General features: G+C 42.1%; 4 protein-coding genes across 9 annotated transcripts in view; 3 read left to right on the top strand and 1 right to left on the bottom strand.

Moving 5' to 3' along the window:
- The window catches only part of homer1b (homer scaffold protein 1b), a 23,263-nt gene extending 17,075 nt beyond the window's left edge, over positions 1-6,188 (top strand). For both annotated transcript variants that reach the window (XM_020594402.1, XM_020594401.1), the window contains 4 exons: positions 1,871-2,027; positions 2,281-2,391; positions 2,501-2,581; positions 2,723-6,188. In XM_020594402.1, coding sequence (XP_020450058.1) covers positions 1,871-2,027; positions 2,281-2,391; positions 2,501-2,581; positions 2,723-2,914 — 541 coding nt within the window. In that variant the 3' untranslated portion in view covers positions 2,915-6,188. The remainder of the gene's footprint in view (positions 1-1,870; positions 2,028-2,280; positions 2,392-2,500; positions 2,582-2,722) is intronic.
- Positions 3,204-19,311, bottom strand: LOC109956920 (junction-mediating and -regulatory protein). Its single transcript, XM_020594394.1, has 10 exons — positions 17,486-19,311; positions 13,965-14,138; positions 11,140-11,290; positions 10,392-10,561; positions 10,138-10,303; positions 9,705-9,874; positions 9,154-9,237; positions 8,970-9,065; positions 8,335-8,875; positions 3,204-8,229 (listed from the first exon to the last, which is right to left on the bottom strand). Exons 1-10 carry the CDS (start codon positions 18,317-18,319, stop codon positions 7,922-7,924), a joined length of 2,694 nt encoding a protein of 897 aa, XP_020450050.1. The 5' UTR covers positions 18,320-19,311; the 3' UTR covers positions 3,204-7,921.
- Positions 19,312-19,403: 92 nt separating this feature from the next.
- On the top strand, positions 19,404-23,327 carry cenph (centromere protein H). Of its 5 annotated transcripts, none has more exons than XM_020594405.1 (10): positions 19,404-19,733; positions 20,464-20,604; positions 20,757-20,812; positions 21,497-21,542; positions 21,663-21,731; positions 21,872-21,928; positions 22,013-22,076; positions 22,649-22,700; positions 22,879-23,039; positions 23,144-23,327. In XM_020594405.1, the coding sequence occupies exons 1-10, from the start codon at positions 19,699-19,701 to the stop codon at positions 23,234-23,236; spliced, it is 774 nt and encodes a 257-aa protein (XP_020450061.1). In that variant the 5' UTR covers positions 19,404-19,698; the 3' UTR covers positions 23,237-23,327. The 5 variants fall into 5 exon arrangements, with proteins under 5 accessions (XP_020450061.1, XP_020450063.1, XP_020450066.1 ...); XM_020594407.1 differs by lacking the exon at positions 19,404-19,733 and adding an exon at positions 19,742-19,788 and having other exon boundaries at positions 23,144-23,326; XM_020594410.1 differs by lacking the exon at positions 19,404-19,733 and adding an exon at positions 19,758-19,769 and having other exon boundaries at positions 23,144-23,326.
- Positions 23,328-23,408: 81 nt separating this feature from the next.
- Positions 23,409-24,920, top strand: part of dimt1l (DIM1 dimethyladenosine transferase 1-like (S. cerevisiae)) — a 5,428-nt gene continuing 3,916 nt past the window's right edge. The window contains exons 1-2 of the mRNA XM_020594404.1: positions 23,409-23,568; positions 24,002-24,075. Coding sequence (XP_020450060.1) covers positions 23,511-23,568; positions 24,002-24,075 — 132 coding nt within the window. The 5' untranslated portion in view covers positions 23,409-23,510. The remainder of the gene's footprint in view (positions 23,569-24,001; positions 24,076-24,920) is intronic.

Here is a 24,920-nt window from a genome sequence, read left to right as displayed (position 1 = left end):
CAAGATTGCATTTTGTGTTTGGCAGCTTTATTGATCTTGAGAGTGAATTATACTTGACATTGTAAAGTAGTACAACGCAAAACAGATTGTTGATGTTTTATTCAAGTCATGGTGTATTGGCAGTGCATACATATATCCAAACTACAAAAAACACTCAGAATTTGATTTAAACAAAAAACAAAAAATTCACATAAAATCATTTGAAACATAATAAAATGCAATAAAAATTTACCAACACCATACAAAATTTTGTCGGCTTTAGTTGGCAGAATATTGGTCACATGAAACAAATAGTAACAAATAAAAACTAACTCTGTAGCATTACTGCAGAATTTTTGATTAATTTTATTCAAAAACTGTGTTAAAAAAAAGTTCAGACTCATGCAAACAGGAAATAATTGCTTCTTCAGTTCAACATCACACAAGTGGCTCTTCCATGACTTGAAGTGTAATTATAACTAAATTATTTACTCACCAGCAACTTAAAAAAATATCAATTGCTAGTAAAATCCTCATGATTGATGTTGTGTAAATAATCACATCATCTTTCTAGTTAGCTGTTCAGTGACACAGTAGCAGCTAACTTACCCTCCATGTGTCTCACCTTCACCGCTTCTGTCCTCAAGAATTGTGCTCAGGCGCCCTCCTGAAAGTCAGGCAGACTCATTTCACGAAGATGAACACCAGTGTCAAAACGTCCTGTGCTCTTTCCTCTCTGCTAATTCTCCCTCGGTCGCTCTCCCTTGCGTTCTCCGTCTCTGTCTCCAGCTTCATATCTTGATGTCTCGCTTGCTCTTCTGCTCTCCAAGCTGGTGTGTGGGGTTTATACATTGGCGGGGCTGCGTGCCTTGGTGACAGCATCGCTCCATGTGTGTATGTGTGAGTGTGTGGTTGTGTGTCAGTATGTGCATGTGTAGGATGAAGTGCTGTCTCCCTCTTATGCGTCACACAGGCAGACACACTTGCACTTGTGGAGGGGGCGGCTGTTGTGTAAGAACCGAAGGCGCCGTGGGAGTCTTGAGTGAATTAGATCTGGGCTTTCACTCTTTTACACTTCATAGAGTGGGTGCTATGGCATAGTGGAGCACTGCTGCAGTGTGTGAGCATATACATTGTGTGTGTGTGTGTGTGTGTGTGTCAGTGAGGAGGTGGAACAAAACTGGATGGGTCATATAGAGACCCTCGGCACTCCTTGAGCGAGCTAAGCTTCTTTTTTTGTTTTTCTGTGCATGTGTTTCCACCACTGTGAGGAATTACTGTGAAGTATGTGGGAGTAGGAGCTCCTTTTCAAAGGTACTTGACCTGATGTCAGTACTCAACAACGTTTAGGTCTTTCATACAAGCTCTTGCCCAAGTGAAACGTTATTTGAGAGATGGAGTGGACATTATGTAAATCCTAAATGAATGCTGGTATCTAACAGCAGAGTTGCATAGCAGAGGGCCGAGTTATATTTCAGCTCTGAACCATCAAGTAGCAAATGTACAAGTCTTCCACACGTGCCTCTGCATCATGAAATTCAATCACATTTAGTCACCTCTCCTTATCTCTCATCTTATTGTCTCATATGTCAGTAAATGGACCAGATTAGGCACCGGTCAGTCTGAGTAATCTCAGATTACAGCTCATGTGCCAGATAGTTGCTTTTACATCTTCTCACAGGGAAGTGCCAACCTCACGCCTGAGTGTCAGTGCTGAAGCAAAGATGGATGGATATTTCATCTTGTTAAAATATATATACCTTCACAGTCACAATATAATGTTGCAGATTTAGGTCAGACATAATGAATTTTCATGTCTTCACATCCGGCATGAAGACATTAGCACTTGTCATACTGTTTCTTTAAACTAGAATGTTCCTGTGCTCTGCAGCCCTGCCATGACAAAACACTGGGAGGCTGAGCTGGAGGCGCTAAAGGGGAACAATGCCAAGCTCACGGCAGCTCTGCTGGAGTCCACAGCCAACGTTAAACAGTGGAAACAACAACTGGCTGCCTACCAGGAGGAGGCTGAGAGACTACACAAACGGGTGAGGAAAGGGGCACAGGGACACTTGCTTGGTTTCATGTGTAATTTATTCACTCAAATCAAATACTAGTGATCATTTGGAAAGGATTGTGTGAAGTCAAGATGAGAGGACAGGAGAAAGAACAGAGACACGAGGTAGAGTACAAGGAGTACTATGGGAATGAAAGATATAGTTGGATTTAGATCAGGTTTCTGTTACAGCCATCTCTCTCTCTCCACAGATTTGAGTCATAACATCCATTTTGTCCTTTCAGGTGACGGAGCTTGAGTGCCAGAGCAACCAAACTCCAGTGATCAAATCCCAGAAAACTGAACTCAACCAAACCATAGAAGAACTGGAGGCTACACTAAGGGATAAAGAAGAGGTGTGTGTGCGCATGGGTGTGAGACATAAGGGGAGTGGCTTGTCTTGAAATGTAGCGACTGACTACGTTCACATTACACAGCCTTTTAATCTGTTTTCATGTCTTCCAGGAAATGGAAAAGTTGAAAGAAGAATTGGAAACCATGAATGACCTGATGGAGCAGAAAGACACTCTTAGCCAGAAACTTGAGGTGGGTGAAAGAAAGAGGTGCTCTTCCCAAAAATAACACCTGTCAAATACATCAAACACAGTCTCATGTATCCCAGACAAGAACAGCCATTGCCCACCTAATAACATAAACATGGCAACAAAGCTGTCTCACTTCTTTCAGGAGACAGAGCTACGTAGTCGGGTGCTCGAGGAGCAGCTGGCGGGTGCAGAGCAGAGGTTAGAGGAGAACCAGGAGGAGCAAGAAAATTTCAGGAAGAGCCTGCGAACGCTGCTGGAGCTGCTGGACGGCAAGATCTTTGAGCTGACAGAGCTCCGAGACACCTTGGCTCGGCTCATAGAAGAGGCCAGCTAGAGACAGAACTGCTTAATCTTCACTGACAGAGCCATATTGATAATTTACACCCTAACAGCCCCAAATGACCCACAACCAACCCTACTCAGCATACTCCATCTTCCTCCTACACTCCACACACATTCAAACTGAGACACTGCACTGCCCTGATTTTAATTTTGCTCCAAGAGGGCAGCTAATCCCTTGTTTTTACCTTGCAGGCATTGAGGTCTAAACAGCCACAGGCTTTCCAGTAGTTCAAGACAATGCAGGGACTACCTCATTTTGCCTTCTGATTGGCTGCTGTGGGCGTAGACCTCAGTTGAATTGATCTCTCCAGTTGTAGAGATGCCTGTCTGGCACCCTGTAACTGCCCCCCCATCCACCCACACAAACAAAATGGCAAAGTGTTAACTTGAGAACTGTACCTCAGTGCCATCTGCTGTTTGACTGGGAAAGCTGCACCTTAGTTTGCAGCTTCTCAAAGTCTCACTCACTCACACACACCCTTTCTTCTTCCCTAAACTGGCCCCCAAGGAGAATGTTGAAAGTCATGTGGAAATAATTGCTGTAAAGACTCAGAGAACTGCGCCAAAGCTGCCAAATACCCCCAAAATATTATGCTGTAACTAGCAGATGCTTTGATCCAAAGTGACTTAATGTACAGAGAAGTACTGAACAGAGAATCCCATGTTTGAGCTGGGGCTGCCAGCAGAGTGTCACTGAAAAGAGAGGCTTAAAGGTGGCCCTCACCAAACCAGTCAGTTTTACCTATCAGCCCGGAGTGACATCGATGTTGCCTGGACACACAAGACTGATAGAAATAGATTTACTCCTTAAGCAAAAATTAAAGACTGCTCTATATCCACAGCCTATTTAAAAATCCTACACGGTAGATGGGTATGAATCTTCCAGAGGCATTGTTTATGCCACACACATTTTTGAGGCTGTGTGCCTGTGTTAGATTTGGCATGAGAATTCCTGTATCCAGACTGCTTCCACCGCCGCAGACGACCGACCTGTCTTCCTGCCAAACTCAGTGCGACATGTGTTTCCAAACAAGGCTTAACCCTTCGACAGAATGTGTGCCTTTAAAGCGCACATAAAGTGGACACATTTGTATATAATGTGTGTGTTTTGTGCTGTGAGAGAAAGACCCCGTTTTTGAACATCAAGGCTTACACACACACACTGAGCAATACCAGACAGGCTCTGTGCAACACCTTTATCCAACCCCATCAGGTATTGTTCTCAGAGGACTCGTGCAGATGGGTCAAATGCACCTCAGCTGATCCGACAGAAAGCGTACTACTGTTGACCGCGAACCTGTGTGGCAGCCCTCTCTGGTCGAAGTAGTGCATCACGAAGGGCTCACAGAGCGTCACCTCCTTGTTTGAATACGTCCACCCTTAGTGAAACTGGTCACAGATTTTCACTCCTCACTCTAGAGTGAATAAAGAACTGTACTCAGTTTCTAGTAATTTTTACACAGAATATAATAATGATGATATAATTATAGAACTGTATAAGACAACTTTCTACACATGATGACATTGTAAATGAATGGATGGATAACTCAAATGCAGTAACGCCCTGCAGTGGCTTATTGTTGTGTATTAACCCATGGAAAAGTACTGCATAGTAATTATGACAGAGTGTCTAGTCTGCAGGTAAACAATGAAAACCTCTTTCAGTATATATTTAAAATGTGTAACAACACAATGTAAACACACAGTGTCTCATGTTCTGTCCCAGAATATACGCTTTTAAAGCTCTACCAGAGTAAAATCCAAAACTGCATCTTATCTTCCTTTAAAATTACCAAATTTCTATAAAGCTACTGTATATACTCACATGAAAAGCCACTTGTTTTGCCTCTGAATTGAACACTGTTCGCACTGTGTTATTACACTGTTGTAACTCCGCTATATGTCAAGAGATTTTCAAGTCCTAGCACAGCATAATTCTGCACTAACATACTGTAGTTAGTCACACTGGTTAATACACTGGAATAAGACACATAGAAAAGGAAATGTTACCTTTTTTCCCTTCTGGTTTAACTTTGACAGTCAAATGACAGTGATGGAATACCTTAATATTAATGCTATTGTTAATGAATGCCTTTGTACAGTAGTGGATAAGAAGCTTTTCATTCTCCTGTTTTGTAACTTAAGGTATTTAAATGTAGGTATTACTATTATTGTATTTAGAGGTATGAGAAAACTGGCAATATTTTTGACTATTTAAAGTAATTTTGAACTAATGATATTAAAGAGGTACCTCAGGCTAAAGATGTTTGTAGACTGGTGAGACTTGTGTGTCTGATGGCAAAAGGGTTTCCCAGATGACCAAGAGACAGGCTGGTTGGAGCTTTGGCCAAAAGAAATCCTTTGTTTTATTCAAACAAAGAGAGACCTTCTAGGCTGAGAACACACCTCTGTGAATGGAGAAATAATGTTTTATACTGAAATACAGCAACTGCAGAATTCAACATGTGCACATCACTTTTCCTCTGTTTCCTTTTTTAAATTAAAAGCACATGATTGACTAAACTATTCAACAGCGAAAAAGACAATCTTAGAATTTGCTTTGTAGCGTTTTATTCAAATGCAGGGGCAAGGTTGTAAATAAAATAAGAACAGAATAAATGACCATGACAGGAGTAAAGGCAAAAGGTATTCTTGTAACAGTGTGTCTATACACTACTGTGTAAAACAACTGCAATGTTTAATACAGCCCATGGGATTAGTCAGTCTGAATTGATTATCACCCATGAAGTAGTTTCATCCTCCTTCTTGTATTTTTCTATACTATATTGCACTTCTCAAGTGACTGACTGGGTCATATACAGGCAGCCTGTGTGGAGAACAGGTCTAAATGGGAAATGTTCAGAAGCAAACACATTACAAAACAATTTGGCTGGAAATGCTTTAAATAAAAAACAACAACAGAATATACACACTGTAATGAAATGCAATACAAAATTACAGTTAGCTGACAAACAAGCTGTGTTAATGTTATTTATAGATAAAGGTCAAAGTACACAGGACAGTGTGTTTCTAAGGTCAGTTAGGTGAGAGTTGGTTCATGGCAAAGGGTTTGAGCACAATGTTGGTTGTTGTTTGGTGGAGCAACATAAACCTAAGCACTAATATCTTTTGGAAACTTGCCTCCGTTAAGACATCAAAAAAGGTATGGACGGGGTTAGGTTCAAGAGTCAGATCAGGGTCAGATGTCCGTCTCGTGCCACATGATGAGGGTACCATGTAACAATATTGTGCTGACAGTGACAGAAGACATGTAAAAGTGCCTCAGATTTGTTCTGCCACAATAATAATAAACCCTCTTTAGCACTGAGGTCTATAACAGACATACTGTACCTCCATTCCTGTTCTTTCTACATTAGTGCTTGCTTCATATTTCATCTGCAAATGGCTCTCAACGCAAGCACAAGGGGAAAAGTATGATTCTTTGCATCAAAGCTTCTTAAGACAGGGCATGCTGAGGCTGCTCCCGACTCCGCATCTTTTTACTTTGTGTACGTTTGTGTGAATCCATGTGCTGATAAGCATGTCACTGGTCCCTGCATCACACTTCCTTAGGTCTGATTCCACATCACATTCAGTGCTTTTGACCAAAAAAACAAAAAGGTTGCTACTGTACAGATTAAATGATTGAGAATGTGTAGCAAGTCTCATGAAAGTGCTTAAACTATTTCTGAAAAAACGTAGTAGAGACTGTGGACTCACTTTGCCACTGATATGTTTCTGCACATGTCAGCTGTGAGTTCAATGTGCAAGTCCATGTGTGCATGACTGTAACAGGCCTCCTACTGTGTGGTTCTGCCCACTGAGAGCAAAGAAATGTGATAAGATGCAACAGAGGAGAGGAGAGAACGTGAATAAGATGGCAGGAGAAACCACATTAATCACGACCGCCTGCTCCACAGCCCACAGTGACTCCCTGCGGTGCTGAGAGAATCGAGCCTCCCACACACCACCCATCATTCAAACAAGCATGACCAGTTTGACAACTCTGCCGTGAATAACCCACACACAAAGTTTGGGAATCACCAACCAAGTCTGCCCACACTTACACGACTGCAGACACTAGCCGTGACCGCCACCTCGCTAAAGAAACTCTACAGCTCTACTGATAAATCTTCCTCTACTCGAGGCCACCAGCTTCAGGTCAGAGATGTTGTTAGACGGGGCACCACATGATAAACTTATTCACACTCTGGGTAGCTCCCAAGAGCCCAGCCTTATACTGCAGCCAAACAGATGAACCGATACATATTCCCTCACCCAAAGAACGGGAGACCAGAACAGGACAAGAGTGAGGGAGGGGCACAAGTGTGGTGCGACAACCTACAGGATTTAAAGTATTTATGCAGTGTCAGATTAGACAAGCAGTGTCTGACACTACCATACCCACACGATCCTCGCTCTCACTCGTGTTATCTATTTGTTTTTCAATCTCTCATATAACCCCAAATTTCCAACCACATCCACATAGTTTTTTTTTTTTGAACGGTTTTATGTTTCACAAATAACTGCAAGTGCAGTGTATTGTGTAAAATGGCTTATGTGCTGTACGTAAATGTTGACACAAAGGGCCAGTGCAAAGCTTTTCAACAGTACAACTGATAAAAAAATATAAAAAACAAACATGGCATCACTGTAGTCTGATCAGAGGAACCACAGTGACCTACAGCAGAAATGATGAGAACACAAAATCATGTCCTACATGGTTCTGAACGTATGTTAAAAACTAAATGAACAGGTTGACCATAGACCTTTGAAATACCTGGTGAGTTGGTGATATTCAGTTTGACTCAGCCACTGGCAAACTCACAAGACATATGTGGGACCAGGCTGTGTGTGTTTGAGTGTAAGTGAGCAAGTAACTGTGTGTGTTTACAGCACAGCTCAGCACTCTACAGTGCATTACATTACAGTGTATACAGAGGGTGCAGGCATCTGTGTGTGTGTGCGCGCATTATGTGTTGTGCCTAAGCCTTGAGCCCTAGCTTTCCCAGTCAGGGCCAGCCAGCCCATCGTCATCCGAGTCAGACTCTGGTGAGGCCTCCTTGATGCGGCGCAGAGCCTCATGGATGCTCCTGGTCAGAGGGTCAGTGGAGGCCCTGAGCTCTCCCTGGTCTTTTCTTTCTTTACAGGGGACACGCCTCAGTTTGACCCCCTTGCGAATCTGAGCGAGGATGTTGTTGGGGTCATCGTCACCTTTGGCAGGAGGCAGCGAACGCTGCTCGACTTTCCTCAGGTGGAAGCTGCCTCTCTTCAGGGAGGCCAGCACCTCATCCATGGGTGAGCTCACTGCATGCAGGGAGGGGACAGGAAGACAGGGTTTGATTGGCTACTGTCACTAGCAAATCTAATAAAGCCATGAGAAACTGCTATAGTATTAAGTATTCCCAATACCTCTTCTGCTATGGGGGTCAAACTCTGGAGTCTTCCTCAGCTTTTTCCGGGCGCTCACCAGTTGGCTGCTGTCAAAGAATCGAGGGATGAATGGGCCGAGTGGGGAGAGACAGAGCTCCTGTGCTGCACTCTTCCCCCCAGTCTTCTGCCCTTTGTCACCTCCTGGGCTCCCAGGAGGTGACAATTCCTCTTTCGTTGGTGGGGGAGGTGGAGGGGGTGGTGGAGGAGGTGGGGAAATAGGAGATGACAGGAGTGAAGACAGGGAGCAGGGAGAGCAGGAGGAGTCTGCGGGACTCGGCACAGGCAGAGGAGGAAGTGATGCTGTGCGAGCTGTGACAGGCTGAGTGGTGAGTGTGGTGCTGGGGTCTGTTTGCACACTGGTGCTGAGACACAGCGGCTGGCCCTGCGTCTGGACACAAACAGAGTCCACACGCTCCTCCCTCTCACTCACGCTCATTTCCATGCTCCTTCCTCGTTCTCTTCTTCTGGTCTGGGCCAGGCGTAGGCGAGTGGACTTCAGAATCACCTGACCTGGGTACCGCTACATAAAGATACAGCGATAAGCTTGAGTCAGTCAGTAAGACAAGCATGAGAAATGCTGAGTTGAATGGTTACAGTTAAGAGAAGGCACATACCTGTTTAAAAGTCCGCAGTCTGTCCAGCGTTTTCTGTCTCTCCTGACTCACCCTGCTGTTCTTCCTCTCCTCATCTTCCTCTTTTTCACTTTTCAACTGGAATATTTAAGGGTTTAGAGGAGAAGAGAATTATTACTAATAATAGTTTCCAGGTATTCAGCCACATCGATATAAACATATGTACCTGTATGACCCAGTGGGGTATAGACTCCTTGAGGGTGGTCTGACGTTTCTGCTGTTTCTGAGTGTGGTTTGATACACAGATCTCCTGTAAAAACAAATCAACAAACTGATCCATACAGTATCATTCACAGTGCCAACATGACAACAACTGCAGAAACAAAACCTTGTAGCTCAGTGTCATACACCATATTTGAATAAATAACATTTTGGAGCAGTTTACTCTCATATAACTTGTTGTACAGTACAACAGGCAGTTCTGACTTTTTGAATAGTCACTGGGCATTTGGGATAACAGGTCAGTGTTTGCTGCAGGTTTTTACATTTTACACATTAAACGTACTAGCTACTGATATAATGAGACATCTTAGCAAAATCCAATATTGTTAGTTGCACTACATAACAAAAATAATGAAACTCTTTATACATAAAAAAAAACCAATCTAATCAACAGCAAAGACGGGATGAAGAACAGCCCATGTGAGCACTGACAGCATGTAGCCTCCAGCATATGCGCCAGGAATGGCAATAAGAGCGCGAGTAAAGGATACGCACCCTCTTGTTCCTCAGGTAGGAGCGCTTGGCAGTGATGCGCCCCCTCCTCGCCTCCAGCTGTCGAGCACTGACCTGAAGTCTGCGCAGCTCTTGCCTCTCTGCACTATCATCCTCTGTTATATCATCTGCACTTTCAAAGGTGTCGTAGTACACAACCTCATCCTGACACTCTGAAAGCACATATGCATAAATATGAAGACTTGTGCTGTGTGGTGTGTTTGAGGGACACTACACAGCACTATTATACAGAGTAATAATTCAGACTGTCTAGTAGCAGGTTCATGCACAGCCAGTAGTGAAAAGTAAAGTTATGAATAATTTGAAATGTCCTGTCAGGACTCTTGAAAGGAAGATAATACATGTGAAGGAGCTTATCCTGTAAACAAGGTTTGTCCAATAGTTGCTAGTAATGTTGTCCAAAATAAGGCAATACCTGTCATCTGTCTGCGAATGCTGTCTAGCTGAGCAGTGAGGAGCAGCTCTTCACACTGTAATATCTCAGCCTGAATGTCATACAGTTGGAGCTGGAGCTCGTAGTACTGTGCCTCCATGTGGTCTAAGAGGACCATCGCGTCCTCGCCGCTACACAGACACTGGATCTGAAGGTAGGTATGGAGACAAAGGACTAAGTCACAAAACAACTGTGTGTGTTGATGTCTGCTTCATATGATGCTACTACTACCCCACCTCCTCTCGAAGTGTGTGTTTCCTCTGCTCCAGACAGATCTCCCTGGCTCTCTGGAGCTGCAGGGTTTCTTTGGCAACAGAGTAGCGCAGTCTCTCCATGCGCTCCACCGCCGCCGTCCATGAAGATTTACCAAACTTGCGCTGGTCCACCTTCATACGCTCATACACCCCTACACACACACGCACAAAGCTCAATGCACACATGGCCGAATGAAACTTCCACACAGTTAAATCTATGCTCACAAACACAACCAGCTTTTTCATCTGGTACCCTCCCTAAGTGGGCATGACACACACAGTTTCTTTAAATTAATGACTGAAGTCTCACAGAAGAAAAGCTTTACCACAGCACAGGGTGACATCTACTGGCTGCATTTGGACATTACAGGTTTTCGTCTGCACTTCCAGCCACTCACTTATTTGCTTTTTGATCTAATAAGTGTCAGATAACAAATCGACCAGTCAATGGTGGAGAGAGACTGGGAGAAGCAGGGGAACAGTGAGGCGTAACCCTGCACTGAGAGAATCTGCTGGCAGAGCTGACTGATCAATAGGCTGTCCTTGTTTCCTCCTGTCCCTGTCAAAGCTCGGCTGTCTGCACTGGCTCATTAACTCCGAATCACATTAGCTCTGCTGTTCATAACTACACACAGGTCAATAGCAGACCAACGCTACCGCTGCGTGTGTGCATTCTCCACTGCTGCCTTATTGACATGACATTGGCAGTGACAGTGATGACATACTGCACCTTTCTGAGCTCTGGCAGTGATCTCAAAGTATTTCACAGTGAACTCCTGGATGTTGAGGACTGCCTCCTGGGCTTTCTTCTGCCAGTCGGAGTCTTCCTTTTTCAGAGCTTCAATCCGTCTTGGGCCCAAGTAGTCATTCTCTATGGAAATCTGTAAAGTGAGGATGAACATATTTTTGTCAGCAAGACTAAGAACCATGACAGTGAAGTATGGCAAATATTTTTTCTATGACATAAATGCATTTTTTTTATTATACATTTATAAAGAATGAATGAGGAAATCATGGGATACAAGTTGTTTCACTTGTGCTGATTAAAAAGCTACAGCATGGCAGTTCCTGTGTACACAGGACATCTCAGGCAGCCTTGCTAAAAGATGATGCTTAAAGGTGCATTTACAAGTTCATAGTCAGATGATAACACTGCTCCCTAATAATACCCAGGAGTCGTTAGGTGGTCATGTACATGATGGTGCCCTTCACACACTGAAGAGACTGAGTTAAACGCTGTGAGATGAACAGAATAAGCTAGAGAAGTGCACTCAATCTCAATGGTTTCACCACAGTAAAGAGGCCTGGAGAGGGAGCTCCACTCCCACACATGGAAGCAGCAGCAGTATACAAGTATTTTGCAGATACAGGTCACAGTGTGCACACCTAAATATGCATGATACCACTGTGGAAACACAAAATTTTCACACCTTGGAGAACCACTTCTATTGCAAATAGTAGTGTCAGTGTCACAAGGTCCACAAACCCATTTTAACTAGCTTACAAAAACATGATCACCATCTAGACTGAACATAGAGAATTATTATTACAATGAATTTAAAACTGTAGAATTGTTTGTTGTTCCTAAAGAGAAAAGAAAAATAATGTAAGCAGATTATTTAAACATGCATTAAAACTTAAATCACTAATGCCTGTAATATGACAGCATGAGACACTTTCTCTCTTAATTATTTCACTGTACAACCAGTTAAAGGGAGTTAAGGGCCACACTGAGAATACGACTATTATGTCACCATAACAATACACGACACAACAATATTTGGCCAATTAAAATATTTAATTAAAGACAACAATCTGGAGTATTAACTAGCAAACGTCCAAGAGGAAAACAAAAGATTTCAATGCAGCACAAGAAGGAAAGGGAACAGCAAAGATTATTACATCCCTGTCTGGCCCTAAGTAAACTCGCTTCACCTCAGCTGGCGCGGCACTGCCCAGCGGTGCACCAGTATCATTTAGCCCTGCAGTTTCCTGCTGTCACGTTGCCAGGACTCACTGCTTTGATTTTTATTTTTTGCCATTGCTATAGCTTGTTTAATTTGAGCACTTTTGACTTAACATCCTGTGTTACCGTGACCGTGAAGTTACCAGCAAAATGCGACAGAAAAAGATAAACTCACAACAAAGGAAAATCAGAGGAAGATGATCCAAAGAAAGCTGTGCTGTGTCTGAGCTATAGACACTGTGGCTATAAATAGATGAGGAAGTGCCAGTTTAATCCTCCCTCTCCCCTCTTCTCACCAGTAGGATGTTCCATGGTGTAATGGTTAGCACTCTGAATCCAGTGATCCCAGTTCAAATCTCAGTGGGACCTGTAAGCATTGTAAACCTTTACCCTCCTCAGGGGTTCCTTGTACTGACATTAGTGAACAATAACGTACCGCAGTGAAAACCACAAAGTGCACCAGAGTTTGCTCTGGCAAAACCAGATGAGTACTGACGGAGTGAGGACGTTTACTCAGCCACACCTAAACCGGAGGGCTCTTTAACTTTGCTCTTAATCTTTCCATTTCTGCTGCATGCCTGCTAATGCCGGCATCAACCTGTACTGCCCATAGGACTACATGCAACATGACTTATTTATGTTTCTGTGAGACTGCAGGAAACAGGAGCTCCACTGAGGCTCCATTCCAGCTCACAGCGTGTCACTTAACCCCCACCTGCCACATCTCAGAAGCCTTTCAGATACTGTGGAAAAGAACCAAATTAATAGGAAGATGCTTATTCCAAGGCTGTGAAAAGCTGTGTTCTTTGTTGATGAGGTAATGTGACACTGAGGCATTTTTATTACTGATGTGCTGTGTGTGAGTCAGTTAGCTAAATATAAATGTGCTATCAGCACTGCAAAGACTGAACAAAGCCTTTCCACCCTTTATCCATTCACCAGCCTTTCGCTTCTCTTTGTGATTAGATACATCTCACCCCCTCCCATTCTTTTACCAACTGTAAGGAATATACAAGAGAATGAAAATAGAGACCACGGTCAAACATGCACATACACACAAAGCAGAACCTATTTTAAGAGACATGAGAATTTCTTGTGAGCATCCATTATGTTTTAGGACCGTTCCAAGTCAGTGCCTGTAGAGAAGTACAAAAATACATCAATGAATCTGTGTAGTAGCCAATTTACTACATACAGGATGCTAGTTAAACATCTGAATAATCTCTGGAGTAAAAAAAAAAACCCATATGATTCACATGGAGTCAAACTTCCAAAAACAACACTAAATTATTTTTTGTCATGTTTGGCTTTTTCATTTTCTCCAAGTTGGATGACACCAATACTACGATGCTTTTTTTTTTTACTATGGAAATCAACTGGTCATCTGTGTTTTTGAGTATACTGAGTACTTTTCAGTAGAGCATTGTGATTCAGAAAGTTCAGGAGGCTGGTTTAGTAAAATCGCACCGAGGTCTTGGCAAATTCCTGGTTCACTACAGGTCTGGGGGTCAAACTCTGTTCAGTACTTAAAATATGAAGGACACCCCTCTGTCTCCTGTGGACCAAAGCCTTTTAGTACTTCATTTTACCTTAATCTGCTGTCTGCATAACATTGCTAGTTCCCTCATGTCTCTGAAGGGCTGCAGGAGGTACTGGTACAGCTGGGTGGAGGCCTCCAGCAGACCCCCATAGGCATGGTCTTCTTCCTCATATAGCTCCAGCAGCTCCACCATACTGTCCATAGTCTTATGCTTCTCCAGCAGCTGCATTGCACAAACACAAAAGGTTACTTTTACTACTGTCAACATATAAACAACTTTCAGAATACCAGAACAGGTCAACATTTGTAGCCCCTGACAAGATCTCTGTAAGACCTTGTTAATAATACAGTGGCAGAAGGGGCTTCCAAAGGCATCTGAGAAACAAACATAAAGACAGAAGCATGTTGATGAGAAAATATAAATATATATTCATTGAACTGTCTGTCATGTACAAATAAGAGTGCACACCAAGCAGTGGGTGAACATACTGTAAGCAGCTGTAATGTATTCTACTGAAGTAATGGCTGCCTGTTGTCTGTATAGTAGGGTTACATTTATGTCAGGTAACCCATCAGAAGTGTACAAAAGTCAGAGGACCCTTACTTAAATACATTTTTCCATCTAGCTATCACTGCATCTAGTGTTGTCACTCATTACTAAATGGCCATTTACACCTCACGGGGTCACTATGAGGATGATTTGTGTAACTGTAAATACTAGGAGTATGTGTGAGTGCACTCTGTCAGCGTAGAGACCATGGCTGAGTGAGCTGGGGTTCTTTCTGCTGCTGGGAATAAGATCAATGCACACACATTTTTGCCAGACTGAACGATCCTGTAGGCTAGCAGCAAGCACTGAATAGCCATTAACTCAAGCCACAAATGGAGGGGGAGGATCGATAGGCACATGTGTGTGTAGTCTAGTATTACTCTATAATGTGTACAGACACATTGCTGGGACTTGACATCCTTTTAGGGACAAAGAGCAAGTCCGCACAATGCACATTTGGTACATTTTAGAGTGATGACTTGGTTTCAGGTTATGGTAAGTCTCCAGGAAACGAATATAAGTCAATGTAAAGTCCCCTGAAGTGATGGAAACACAACATCTGAGTGTATGTGTGGGAGATGGACAAAACAAACTTGTAGTGGGATGTTCACACATCTGTAGTGAATGAGTGTTTGAATGACCTACAGAGCACGGTCACGACAGACAGAAGAGCTAGAGCTGGGATGAAGAGCTGAATAAGATCAGTAGCTCTTCCTTCATCCGCGGGATAAATACGCTTTAAGGCTATGTGGAAATTCCAAACAGTGAATAAGCTCTAGCTGGTTGAAGCACATTCTGGGAGACTGATAGCTCTGCTGTTTGATGTTTTCTTGTTCAGGAAGGGGAGCAAGGCAACACTTCCTGTGTCTGGTTTTCTGTCTTTTTTTTCCTGTGTGTGTGTGTGTGTGTGTGTGTGTGTGTGTGTTTGTGTTTCTGAACTGTGTAAATGGGTGTGGGACTGACTGGGTGGAATAATGTGGATGATTTTTCAATGCTACTCACGGCTTCTTGTCTCTGCCAAAAGCAAAACAGTGAGGAAGTCTCTTGACGCTGTCTTATTTTTGTAGTGACAGTAAACATACACTGCCCGTCCACTTTAATAGTCACACCAGTACAACTGTATGCACTTCAATGCAACATGTCCGCCTTGTGTTTGTGAAGCTCAACCTATTTCAGTTTTTGGTGAAATTGTCACAAATGTATAAATTCAATTCTCTGTTGTTTATTGAGGTCATAGTCAAAGGTGGTGTTGTACTGGACTACATTATATGTAGAGGCGTCTTTATATTTTTGTCCTCCCCAGCTACATACATACATGAGAGGGTCAGAATATTAGTGTGTGAACGATTATCATTTATTCCATAAACACAGGTAATACCCAAAGTTGGTCTACCAACCACCATAATGGACCAGAGTAATAGTGTGATGCTAACAATGGGAAACTCCATTAATGCTCTCGCTCACCTGCTCTATCAAACGACTTCCGGCTCCATGATTGAAGGACCCATTAATCTAAAGCCACTGTTTATCTTAAGAGCAGTTAATCAGTTACTAGCTGCTGCTGGTGTGTAAGAAGAGCATGAGCATGAATGTGTTCACTGTGTCACTTATAAGGAAGCACAAACTTGACTATGTCAATATTTTGCTAGTGTTGGATTATATAATATACATACAGAAGTTTCATATGAATATTACAGCTTAAAAATTTTTTTTATCTTTTAAAAATGCATGCAGAAGTCATATTCACTATCACACACTGGCTGTGTTGGCAATGCCAAAAATCAGTAATGCAGCAACGTTTTTCATCCTACCAAAAATGTTAATCACAGTAAGAGTTTGTTTTTAGTCTCAGTAGATGCTCTGAAAAGAAATAATATAGAGTAGCTTTGAGTTTGCTGTTTTTAGCCAACTAAAACACTGCACCCTCTGGTGCAGACCACAACTACAGGATAGATACTCTTGAATATTTCATACTGCTTAATAAATATGCTGTTTTCAAAGAGAAATGTTATCAATATAACACATTTATCAGTGCTTATCAAACTGTTCTCTCTTGATCCACAGATTTGTCTGTTTCCGCCAAAAATCCATGCATTTTCTTGTACGTTCCAACAGCAGAAACACAGTACATTTAACAAGAACATGTGACTAATATCAAAATTTGTAACTGAAAATGTTAAAGACCTGCTAAACATGCTGACTGTATTCTGAACAGTGACTGTGCATAAACAGTAGGTAGAGCCCAACCTGTGCACAGGTCAATTCTAAAAGGAAACTGCTTGTACTGCATTTCTATGAGTGTTTTTGTATGTGTGCAGCAGTGGGTGCAGCAAACAGCAGTTACTTACAGACATGTCTGTGTAGTTTTGTCTTGCAAATGCTTACAGAGGTCAGACTGTGCCTTGATTCATATGGTAACCTCTGGTTGTTTCTAACTTATAGTGCAAAGAGAGATTTATTATTTGGTTTATCCTACCTCATAACGTTCACATGCTGATCTTACCTTGGATGGCTCACATACCTGTACACCAACACAATAAAGTTAAAGCACTGTACACAACAGTCAGTGACCCCACATCTACACTCGGTTTAACAGACACATCTGGTGCAAAGAAAACGATCCTATACCACTTTGGTCTAAGATGAAATGAAATCAAATAGATCAGATAAGAATTAAAGTGGTGCTTAAATTATACTTCTTTTGTAATTGTGTGACTTAAAGTGAAGATGAATGAATATAATTGTTCACCCATTTTTGTTAACTTTGTCTGTGTAAATTGCATTGTTTTGTACTAAACTGGATAGACTCATATGAAGTGTATTAAAACCGTCTTGCTCAGACTGCATGGCTGCTGCATCACACCTCCTTTCTACTCTGAAGCAGTCCAGCTGGTCTGGTCAGTACAGCAGAAAGACAATGGTTGTACTGGGATACTCCCAGTTGTCCAAATGTACCACTGTATAAATGTCATTTAAAGAGAAGGGAAGCCCATAAAGTCATGGAGATGAGGAAAACTCACCTCTTGCAGATCTTTTGTTGCACGGTTGAGCGCCTCCTCGTACCCGGACTGCTTCAGCTCGCTCAGGCTCTCATAGTACTCATCTGGGTCATCGTTTTCCGTGAACAGAACCTGCGAAAGGATCTTCCATCCACATGTATCGAGCGCATGGCCCAGGTAAACCTGTAGATTGTAACACAGTTCATCCATTTCGGTTTCGGATACTTCAGTCGGGCCGAAAAGCACAGTCCACATCCCTGCGGGTTCCTCCGGAAACACCGGGAGGCAGGGCTCCAGGTCCGAGTTGACCGAGCACAGCTGCTGATGGATCGCCCGTAGGTCCTGGAAGGAGAAGAGTCCTGCCCAGCTGCAGTCCTCCCGGCTCAGGCTGTCCAGCTCCTCCAGGTCCAGGCTGTCCAGCGGCGGGAACAGCTGGTCCTCCCTTAGTGATTTTAACGCCTCGGTATCAGGACTTACGGGAGATGCAGCAGGTTTAATGACAGTTTGCATTTTGACAGGACTTGGTTTTGCTGCTATGACGGACTTGGTTTTAGGGCTGCAGCCTTTAACCGCAGCCTCCCTGGCTCCTTTGCTAGGGCTCCTAGATACTTTATCCCGGACGGGACTTTCGGGCCATTTTGTTCTGTCCCCATCCAGGCCAGTGGCCTCTGCCAGAGGGTCCCTACCAAAGCTTCTCCTCTGCACCGTCCTGTTATGACATGTAATGGCAAATTTGCCCTCCACTTCATTCCAGGCGACGATAAAAACGAATTTATGCTTTTCCCTCTCTTCAAACGCATTCGGCCGAACGGCTACCCAGCCCGACTCCAAATTATCCTCCATTGTGAAGGACATTTCTGCAAAGTGATAGGGCCAATAATAACGCCAACTCCGTTGGCACTGAGTCTTAGCAGTGATTACCAAACACCGTGTTCTCTCTGAGGATATTTTGCCTGAAGGGCTATCCTCCTTCGCTCGAGCGGATGGATTTGGAGCAATGCGGTGTCATTTCCCATCTCTGGCCCACCTGCCTTCACCTCGGATGTCTGACTGTCTACCCCGACCACCTGCAACCTTTGTCATTAGCTTTCCGACCACACAAGGCTCGACTGTGACACAAAACATGCGACCGTGTGTTTACCACTTCCAGCAGTGGATCCGCCTGTCAGTCGTGCTCCGTTATTCTCAATATCTCGGCTACAGACCTTTCTTCTCATCATAAAGTAACAGCGGGATCCAAAACCAGCGACGTACATCGTTCATATAGACCAGACTCAGGTCCTGCATAGGCGTGACAAGGGGCTTTGTACAGTCGCGATGTCTTCACAAAGATTAGCATCGTTTCCAAACTCATAACCTCAGCATGTTTTCTTCATCGTTTGCCCATATACGTAAAATAATAGTGCTGCCTTCAGGTCCTGGGATAAATATCGGAATTACTCAGATGCCCGCTCAGAGACATAAAATAATGAATCACGTAGCCCCTTCAAGAACAGCTCTACAGGTTATTTGTTTCATTTGTCATATCTGAAGAGTGCTCTCCTTTTTATTTAGATACTCAACAGCAGAAGCAGCAGTTGAATTTTTTTACTGTCAACAGGCATTTATCATTATTTTGATAGTGCCATAATCAATTTAATATGTAAGAACTCGTATTAATATTGTCGTTATTGTCAAACACGTCCTACATTTAAGTGTAATCCACAAACACCTGTCATTATTGCGAAAACGGCGAAGTGCAGTTTCTCTATTTTGAGAGTGGTGCTTAAAGGCAACTTTAGAGTCTCGTCTGGAGCAGGGCACGTAGAAACGTGCTGACGTTTGGTGTCGACTACCGTGGGATGTTTTGCAGAGGTCTAGCTGCAGCACTAAGAAAGACAGCTATGTATGCGAGCAAGCAAAATAAATGAATAATAGTTATAAGAAAAAATGAACGATACAACTCCTGTCTAAAATAAATAAATTAATAAAGAAAATAGATAAACCAGAATCTTCTTGCTGTGAGGCCATGACCCTTGCAAACAAGTCACACTACACTTATTAGCTGCACTCGTCTTCACCCCAGTGCTCAGCCATGCTCTTTGGCCACAGGGCGTCTCACGTACAGTTCACCTTTACTGGACTCATAAAGGCGAATAATCCTGTATCCAAATTTGTGACCGATCAGCACTAAAATCCAATCAGTTGTTACTCCTGGCCTGCGGGGGGCGGTGCATCATTTTGGGAGGCTAAACATGACGGGTGTCGTCACTTCCTGGCGGTTTTTTTGGTAAGTAAAACTGTCTTAGTCCGTGGCGTTAGATCTGTGCGTGCAACCGATAAGGGTTATTATGCTTTGTTTTGTTATTGGTAAACTGTGCTTCATATGTGACAGAGCTGCTGAGTGAATTTTTAAGTTATTGCAGCCGTTTTAATTAGCAGCTGTAGCTGGTTCCTGACGTGGCGTTAAGGAGCAAGGGTGACGTTACCGTTAACTGTCAGAGATGAACAGGTCATTTCTGTGATGTAGTTAGCAGGAGAATAACGTTAACGATAGTATCTGACGGTAATGTTAACCTCCACTATATTTACACTTGCGGGCAGCACAGCAGCGCGGTGGTTAGCGTCGTTGCCTCACAGCAAAAAGGTTCCGGGTTGTTTGTTTACATGTCAGCCCTATGATAGACTGACGACCTGTCCAGGATGTACCCCATCTCTCACCCAGCGTCAGCTGGGATTGGCTCCAGTCCCTATTCAGGAATAAGTGATATAAATAATGGATGTTTCCACTTGCTGTTTTTGTCTTTTTTATATATTAACCTTGTATTTATCCTGAACTTTGATTATTCAGTATTATTCTCCTGCAAGGTTTTTGCTTGGATAATTACTTAGTATAAAATTAAGCAGCACATGAGTAGTAATTCTTTTAGGGCAACAGTTCTAAATCGGTTCAGGGGTCATGTTCCTTGGGTCAAACCCAGAAGGTCTGACCTAGACTTTCTTTTGATTCGTCCCTCCAGGCACCTTCATTGCTTTGTGATGGACCCATCTGACCACATGGCTACTATCAACCACAACATGGAGGCTGTGGCACTGAATGATGATGCTGCTCCTGAAGGTTCCGCCAAAGAGCAGAATACTTCTGCTGTTGACTTGCTGAGGTTCTTCATTCACATCTACTTTAACACTTCTATTATTATTCAGTTTACAGTGGCTAAGTGCTGTTTTATGTGATGAGTCACATCCCAACACCTCACTTCACATACAGTTGCTTAATGAATCTTTATGATTGCTGAAATGTCTTTCTTTTCAGAATGAAACAGCAGATGTACAACCAGTGCTTTGAAATCAAAGTACAACTCCAGGCAGGTATATAACTGTGCATTATGTCCATCACATTGTATTTTCATTAAACTCGCAAACTAGCAATGTGCGTGAATTATTTGATTCGTTGAAAAGGTCAACAGTGGTCAAAGACTGGGAAAAATGATCAATAAATTTTTTGGAGGCATTTATTTTCTATGTCATAGAGAAGTGAAACTAATGTTTTTGACACTGTTTCTGCCCATGTACTACACACACACAGAGCAGGCAGCAGATATGTCGGCAGATTCAGCCAAAAAAGCAAAGTGTGCCGTTATTTTACTCAGTTGGACAACAAAGTTGACTGCTCATTGTGCAGGATGATGCTCTCTTTCCACGGTTCTACCAGCACGATGAAGAGTCATTTACAGCATTGCCACAAAAATGTTGAGCTTCAATAGAAAAAAGATGAGACAGAGTGACAACGAAACATGACTAGATTTGTTGCACCTAAATGTCATCTCAAGTGACAGCAAGCGACAGGAACAAATACCTGCTACTTAAAAATTTTAATGATACTTGTGGATTGATATATTTTCCTTAAATACACTCATGTTGCCTCGCTGGTTGGTGATGTCACGACTAATCGAATAATCGACTTAAACTGGCTTGATTAAAATAAAAAATAAAAAAATTCTAATGTCCATCCATAACACAAACAAAGCATTAATATCAAGTTTCCTGTAACAGGAAAAATAAAGGAATCACGCAGCACATCTGAACCCGAAAGACACTTGTAAGTATTTAAATAAGCCTAATGATGCAGATCTAGAATTTGAATCAAATGTGAGATTACAGTTGGTTTCAGAATTTACACTGTTAACGTATGTTGTTGTTTTTTTTCATCACGTTCCAGACCAGCTTGTGTCAACAATCTGGAAAGAGTCAGGACGGATTATTTTAACAGCACATTGATACTGCACAGGTAAAGTGATTTAGAGGTGTTATTCTTTCTTTATTTTTGGTGGTGAATGCTGGATGTTTCTAAAAGTAAATTATAATATTTAATCTGGAAGAAATGAACCCTGGTTAACGTTGTTCATTTATTTCACTGGTGTCTTTCAGAATGCAGATGTGGCATGCTATTCGAGAAAAGCTGAAACAGAATGATTCACAGGCTGAGTGCGCCAACTCGCAACATAATGAAAAAAAGTCAGTTATTTTGTTAAAATATTTTTGTAATGATAGTTTTTGTCTTCTTTTTAGCGCACTGATAGATGTGGGCGATCGCTGCATGGCTTCATGTTCCCGTATAAATCAACTTCAGAATGTATGTAACACTTAATGACTGCTTCATTGTCTATTCACTATTATTGTTAAGTTTGAAGTGTTTTTGTGTATAAAACCGTTTCGGGCTGTGATTTGATAGATAAAATGTCTTTGGACTTTGTATATCAGGCTTTTATGTTGCTGTCTGTTAACGCCAGATTTGCTGCTGACATTGTTGGGCCACTGTAGTCACTTCTCCCAGTAGTTAAAGCTGTTTCTGCAGGCCAGAGAATTATGTTCAGTGCTCAGGTATATCGAGGTGGTGTCTTATTGTTGGAGCTACATTTCTGAAGAAATATTTTGGTAAATTATTTTTAGTAGGTCATGAAAGCCTTACAATGAGCTGGTTTCCCTTAGAAACTCACTGACATTGCTCACGTCTTTGAACTTGCCTGGTGTGTGACAGTATCACTTTCTTTTTGATTACATGTTGATTAATACAGATTTAATTGCAGTTGATTAAATTTGAAAGAAGGATTTTGATTCGTCCAGTTGGCTGCTGATGTTTCCTTGCAACGTTCATTCTAACAAATTGAGGTAACGAGTTTCATACCAAAATCTCTTTTTCAACAGGAGTCAAGAGCTCTTCAAGATGAAATTAGAGAAATACAGAAGAAGAGACTTGGTACGTTCTGAGGTTTATAAGCATAAAAAAAAATGAAACGAGTTTTGTTACTGCTCCATGTGCTAAAGAAATCACTAACAATGACTTCTCTGTATTGTCAATTATTAATTTGTTTTTGTTAAACTAATCACATAATTGTTTTGACTCTAAATTTGCCATGAACATTTTGTGTTTGTAGAGATGAAACGTCTCACACATGAGAAACTTAAAGAGGTGGAGGAGTTGATGTCCAAGAAAGAGCATCCAGATATAGAGAAGTACAAAGCAGCTTTGGCCAAAGGCCAGGAAAACCTGGAGAAATATAAAAAGTTGACTGTCATCACACAGAACGTCCTGAGGGTAAATTGTACAGGAACTGTATAAATGAAAATACTCAATCTGTCAGAACAAAGTTTGAGAATGATGAATGCATGCAACAAACTGATGTATGTGTTTCTTTTCAGGGCATTCTGTTGGCATGTCAAATAAACTGGCTGGATGATCCCAAACTTCGAGACATTGCCATGACACTGGATGAGTTTCCTATTCCTGACTAGAGAACAAATTAATTACCTGTTTTTTATGTTTCTGTACTGATTTAATCAATATAATGCAAATAATAAAACTTTTAAACCAGAACCATGATTTATTTGTATTAGCAATGTTAATAGCGTCCAGTTGCCAGTAGATGGCGACACAGGAAGCAAGGAACCATTTTAAACCGCCATACCAGAGAAGAGGACCACGTGTTTTCCGACCATAGATGTGTGCTTTTGAACAAATGTTAAAAACCGAGTTTCTGGATTTTCAGTCGGAATACAAACAGGTAAAATGCCGAAGGTTAAAGCGGAGAAGAAAAGCAGGCAGCACCAAGAAGTCAAGAACCAGGGTATGTTCTCCAAGACGCTAACGCAGAACTTAATTCAGATAATTAATGTTTAACACCGTTAGCGCTATCGGCAAAAGCAAATGCATATACGGCGTTGTTTAATATACTTGTCAGGTGTCTTGTGGTTATTTCGGCCCACAAAGTGTCCATCAAATTACCAGTTAATGTCACAACTATTGCCATTCACGTCCCAAGTTGATGAAACATGACCATGGCTGAGTTTTGTTCTCTGCATTAAGTGTCTAACAGTATATTAGTTATACAAAGCTACCAAATCATGTTTAATGCAGACGCCGTTGGCATACTGGCTTTAGCCTATTTAAGAGCCCTTGACCTATTAAAAAAAAATGTAAATTGCAAGCGTAGGATGTATAATCGTCTTACTTCTTAGCACTACACAAGTCTACAAGATCCTGTTTGCTTTCTGTTGCAGGGATCATGTTCAACACTGGCATCGGCCAGCACATCCTAAAGAATCCTTTGGTTGTCAATAGTATCATTGAAAAGGTAGGCTGTACTATGGTACGGAGAGGATCATGTAGAGTTGTGTTCTGACACACACAAGCATCATATAAACAAGAGGACTCAGACAGGCATGTAACACCCACAGCCAAGGCACATTTGCTCACCAAATGGGTCCTTCATGAAAAATGAGATCCAGAACAACACAGTGTGTCCTCAAATCTTCAGTCTGGATCGGATCCGGATCATCTTTTTGGGTATGATAGGCAGTTATACTTTGCATCTTCCCCAAACCTTTCAGGGCTTTATCTTCATTATAGGCCAAGTTATGGCAGAAAATATGCATTAAATGGGGTTTTCACTTAGTCTTAAAATAAAAAGTTGTATAAGGGTGACAAAGTATTAAAACGCAATACACAAAAATAGGATAATAGTATTTCCCACAGCAAACTTCAAACATTGCACTTAGTGATTCACATGGTGGAGTTGGATATGTCATTACGCTTGGTGAGGTAGTGAGGGGCTATAACATCTTAAAACACAGTTTAAATTCAGGACTGTTTCCATTGCTTGGTAGAGAATGTCCTGCTATTACTCAGGTCCCACAAGAGAACCCTGTTGATGAGATGCTCTAACAAAAATACCTTGTGGAACATTTTTATATTATTATTGTGCATGCCTAGTAAGGGGTTATTGTGCATGTCTAGTAAGGGGTTAGTGCACATATATTCTCACATTTCTCATATTTTCGTATTTGCCATCAGTCTTACTGCAGCAGGGAAAAAGCTGTTGTAAAGTCTCATTCTGTGTGTGATGATACTGTCCGCCCTGCTGTGCCTGAGGCTGTAGGTGCAGTTTTTGTATCTGAGTAGGGTATGAGCTGGGTGGTG

This window comes from Monopterus albus, unplaced genomic scaffold (assembly GCF_001952655.1).
Source record: "Monopterus albus unplaced genomic scaffold, M_albus_1.0 scaffold23.1, whole genome shotgun sequence".
NCBI lineage: Eukaryota > Metazoa > Chordata > Actinopteri > Synbranchiformes > Synbranchidae > Monopterus > Monopterus albus.
This window is presented reverse-complemented; position numbering and strand designations above follow the sequence as displayed.

Coding starts and splice junctions, on each gene's coding strand:
- LOC109956920 (XM_020594394.1), bottom strand. CDS start 18,319: ATGTCCTTCACAATGGAGGATAATTTGGAGTCGGGCTGGGTAGCCGTT. Junction 14,139..17,485: donor CAACAAAAGATCTGCAAGAG/GTGAGTTTTCCT, acceptor TGTGCAATGCAG/CTGCTGGAGAAGCATAAGAC. Junction 10,562..11,139: donor CACTGCCAGAGCTCAGAAAG/GTGCAGTATGTC, acceptor GTGTGTGTGTAG/GGGTGTATGAGCGTATGAAG.
- cenph (XM_020594405.1), top strand. CDS start 19,699: ATGACGGGTGTCGTCACTTCCTGGCGGTTTTTTTG. Junction 21,543..21,662: donor TCTGAACCCGAAAGACACTT/GTAAGTATTTAA, acceptor ATCACGTTCCAG/ACCAGCTTGTGTCAACAATC. Junction 23,040..23,143: donor TCACACAGAACGTCCTGAGG/GTAAATTGTACA, acceptor GTTTCTTTTCAG/GGCATTCTGTTGGCATGTCA.